The sequence below is a fragment of the Octopus bimaculoides genome, chromosome 3 (assembly GCF_001194135.2).
Source record: "Octopus bimaculoides isolate UCB-OBI-ISO-001 chromosome 3, ASM119413v2, whole genome shotgun sequence".
Taxonomy (NCBI): domain Eukaryota; kingdom Metazoa; phylum Mollusca; class Cephalopoda; order Octopoda; family Octopodidae; genus Octopus; species Octopus bimaculoides.
The window spans coordinates 122,014,321-122,018,763 of NC_068983.1; the positions used below are offsets into that span (position 1 = coordinate 122,014,321).

At 37.3% G+C, this 4,443-nt stretch overlaps 1 protein-coding gene across 8 annotated transcripts in view; it reads right to left on the reverse strand.

The window, feature by feature from the left end:
- Positions 1–4,443, reverse strand: part of LOC106870145 (organic cation transporter-like protein) — a 62,093-nt gene that overhangs the window by 19,914 nt on the left and 37,736 nt on the right. For all 8 annotated transcript variants that reach the window (XM_014916144.1, XM_052966510.1, XM_014916142.2 and 5 more), the window contains one exon: positions 2,320–2,509. In XM_014916144.1, the coding sequence (XP_014771630.1) occupies positions 2,320–2,509 (190 nt within the window). The remainder of the gene's footprint in view (positions 1–2,319; positions 2,510–4,443) is intronic.

Sequence of the window (4,443 nt, forward strand, 5' to 3'; positions counted from 1 at the left end):
TTACAAACTTCTTTTATTAATTTTCCATTTAATGTTATTTCTCATTTTTCTTTTCAAATACATATTCTGGAAAATAGCTGAGCCTAATGACGCCCCACCTCCACCTCCACACTTTTGTTTTTATGATTGATTGTCGAAATCTCTCTCTGCTTCGTTCTAAATCGTCGACGAATTAAAATGTATAGATCAGCAGATGTGTTGAGAGGAACGAAATACGGGAGTTACCTCCCTTGAACAATACTTCGGCTTTAAATCTCTGTTTTTTTTTTTTCAACTGCGCTAAGGCGGATTTGAGGACGAGTTACTTTTAACAACCTAACCCGATTATACATTGATATCTTTCATTTGTAGTGTTCCTGTCATATTTTTAACTAAGATGTTACACTACTGAGTTTAAAAACACAGTCTTAGGCGTTGCAACAGTGCCAGTAATTTTCAAAAAGGTGTTCTGCAAATCCATTTCTTTTGTTGCTATGAATTTACTGACAAGCCAACATTCGTGTATTTATATCCTTTTCTACCTCTAATTATTTATCTATCTATCTCAGTGTACAACAAGACTTGGCACAATGCAAATTGTTTTTAATGGTGAGAGTATAGTTGGTTGATTCAAGTAACTTCACCACATTTAAACGTTTGAGCAGCCATCTTTTTACCGTAAACCTTTAGAATATCCGTGAATTATCATTAAATATAACAATACTCTCTTTTACTCGTTTTACGCTTTTACTTGTTTCAGTCGTTTGACTGCGGCTATGCTGGAGCACCGCCTTTAGTCGAGAAAATCGACCCCAGGACTTATTCTTTGTAAGCCTAGTACTTATTCTATCGGTCTCTTTTTGCCGAACCGCTAAGTTACTCGGACGTAAACACACCAGCATCGGTTGTCAAGCGATGGTGGGGGGACAAACACGCATACATATATATACATATATACGACGGGCTTCTTCCAGTTTCCGTCTACCAAATTCACTCACAAGGCTTTGGTCGGCCCGAGGCTATAGTAGAAGACACTTGTCCAAGGTGCCACGCAGTGGGACTGAACCCGGAACCATGTGGTTGGTAAGCAAGCTACTTACCACTACTTTTATACCAAAAGTTTTTGCAGTGTCTGTGGGCAACCACTAAGTATACTTTTATTATAAATATGTTTAATCAAAGTCAAGACTTCACTTCATTAAAACAACACTCCACTTTCCACTTCCTCTATCAACAAGGTTTTAGAAAACCCTCCTCAATCCGACTCAACTCTTTAAGCACATTCATAACAACTCTATTCTTCAACACCAAAGTCTCCCTTCCTGTATCATTCGACTGTCCATTGTTGCCATCATACTGCACAGAAATCCTTACAAGAAATAGCCGTTTCTCATCACTCATTTCCAAGTATAATTTTAAACCATTTCATTCCAAATACAATGTCAAACAAATTTTTCACTGGTAATTTCACTTGTCTTCAGTCATCTCCACATCTCCTTTGCTATTAAAAGCGTCATCACTTTGCCAATAATCCAAACTTTCCTTAACATGTTATATTTCATACTCTCTCAAAATAGCTTTTACATCAGTTACTTCCTTCTCCTGGACTTCGAGGATATACACAAAGAAAAAATATTCACCTATTCTTAACCCACTCTCTTACCAGTTCAGGACAAAAAATTCTGATGGCCACCAGAATTATGCAAGCTGGTCAGTTTTTACCTCCTCAACCCCCATACATGTCAAAACATTTACGTAAAAAGCATTTATAGAACTTTTTTTTTTAGTTGTTCAATCCCAGGTCAACTGTGACTGGGTTATTTCAGACCAAAATAATTCTAGCTATAGCTATTCCATTCTTCCAATATGTTCTCTTATTTTTGAATGAGTAGAGTTTGGTTGCTATTTCTAGTAGGTCAGGTAACTGCACAGAGGGGATGATACAAGGAGCTGAGGTAGGAATACCAGAGAGAGAGAGAGAGAGAGATGGTGTTAATGAAATGAATGGACAAGAAAGCTTTGAATGTGAGAAAGTAAAGGGATTCAAAAAGAACTAATATGATGTGATGTTTCATTATACAAAAAGCAATATTATGCATTTTATCTAATAATACAAATAATACAATGGATTTGCAGTTATGGTACTCTAATTGCTGCTAGTTGTTGGATTATAGGCACCAAACCCTACTTCACAACTTGTCATGAAAACAATTGCTCTGACAAATAAAACAATCCTACTCATACAAATACGGAAAATCAGAAACTCAAAATTAGGTAAGGGAACACAGTTACAAAAAAAGCAAAACATTTTTTGGTACCATGATTAAAATATCTACTCACCACCATGTTAATAGAAATGGAAAACCAAAACATGCTGATGAAATCGTTAAAATACGCCAGTCCCGAATTAAATATGCCCAGAGAGAGGTCAGACATATTCCTATTGCCCAGAATCCAACACAACCAACAACAGTTCGCCATTTTGGAACAATAAATTCCATAGGTAAAACGTAATTGCTGATCATTACACCTGTGGAATATACAAAATTTTATAGTCAGCTGATATAAAGTTATAATTTTTTCAATTAATAATCTTTAAAAATGAAAAAAATTTTATAACATCTCATATTTCAGCAACATAATGGATTTTGGTTTTGTGTTAATTCTCTTGAACAATTATGAAAATAAATATACATGTGAATATATGTGTGAGTTACTGAAAATAAATATGTGCATGTGAATATATGTGTAAATGTGAATGTATAAACTAGATGATGAGTCCTGTAAACCATAAGCTCATTTGGACACTGAAGTAATCATATACTATAACTAAAGGTTGTTATTTTCATTGTATACCTCCAAGTTAACCCTGACATAATTGTTGTTGGCACTCCGTCGCTTACAACGTCGAGGGTTCCAGTTAATTCGATCAACGGAACAGCCTGCTCGTGAAATTAACATGCAAGTGGCTGACCACTCCACAGACATGTGTACCCTTAACGTAGTTCTCGGGGATATTCAGCGTGACAGTGTGACAAGACTGACCCTTTGAATTACAGGCACAGTAAGAGTGAGAGAAAGTTGTGGTGAAAGAGTACAGCAGGGTTCACCACCATCCCCTGCTGGAGCCTCATGGAGCTTAAGGTGTTTTCGCTCAATAAACACTTACAACGCCCGGTCTGGGAATCGAAAGCGCGATCCCATGACCGCGAGTCCGCTGCCCTAACCACTGGGCCATTGCGCCTCCACCCTGACATAATAAACATCACCAAAAGAGTTCCAATTGAGACTATCTCATCTTGTATTTTGACATAGTGTATCAAAGACTACACTATCAAATGTCTTTCTTTTCTTTTTTTTAATAAGATACTCATTTGAAGTAGATTTGATTGTTACTTCTAGCAGGTTGAGAAACTATGTAGAAGCTCTTTGGTTGGTTCATGTATATGAATGTGGAAGAGGGGATTAGGATGTTGAACTCATAACATCAAGGGTTTTGATTCCTAGACTGGATAGCACATAGTGTCCTTGAGCAAGTCACTTCATTCACTAAGCTGAAAATGAGTATCAACTGAATGCTGGTGCAGTCTTTTCTCTCTCTCTCCTTCCAGCAGTCACATCCTGGATGTTTCACTGTGTCAAGCGTAAGAGGGATGAAAGAGTGTAGATATTTACTCCTGAATACACAACCTAAAACAATTTGAAAATGCATGGTACATGCAACCAGGTCATCCTCAATTCTGGGTAACTATTGAAGTTATATCATCATCGTTTAACGTCCGCTTTCCATGCTAGCATGGGTTATATATATATATATATTATTGGCCACACATTCTCAATGAATGTGCTTTGCTTGTTCACTGGAAGGCTGAGGTCTAGCGAAGTGGGGATGACTCCCTTAAAGTGCCAGGTGTTAAAACACCTGAAAGTCATAGACAGGCAAAACACCTTGTCCCAAACCCCATTCAGGAGTGATGGACATTGATGTTTCACCATTTTTGTGGCTTATCAACATCATGTTCCTGAACTGAACTGGAGGTGAACTGAATCACCAATCTTCGACTATATACAAATAGTGTAAAAACCATTTGCTAGTATGCCACATAAGAATAAATTCAAATATGATTCATGAATCAGAAGCAGCACTAGTGTTGAAAACATCATCAACCACATATATGTTTACAATAGTGCTGCTTCTAGTTCATATTTGAATATATATATATATATGAATGTGGTGTATGCCAGAGGGCTTGCAAATCCAATGGGGGTCTTAAAAGACATGTTAGGATCCACAATGAGCAGAACTTACCTGCAGATATTAGTAGTACAAATCAGAGGTGCAATCTGTGTGGGTGTTTTTTCAAAACATTGTCTGGTTTAAAAAGCCACATCAGACGCCATGAAAGGGGTAAGGTGTAGGTGCAGGAGGTGGTCAAACTCTGTGTAAGGAGTAGACTACCACTA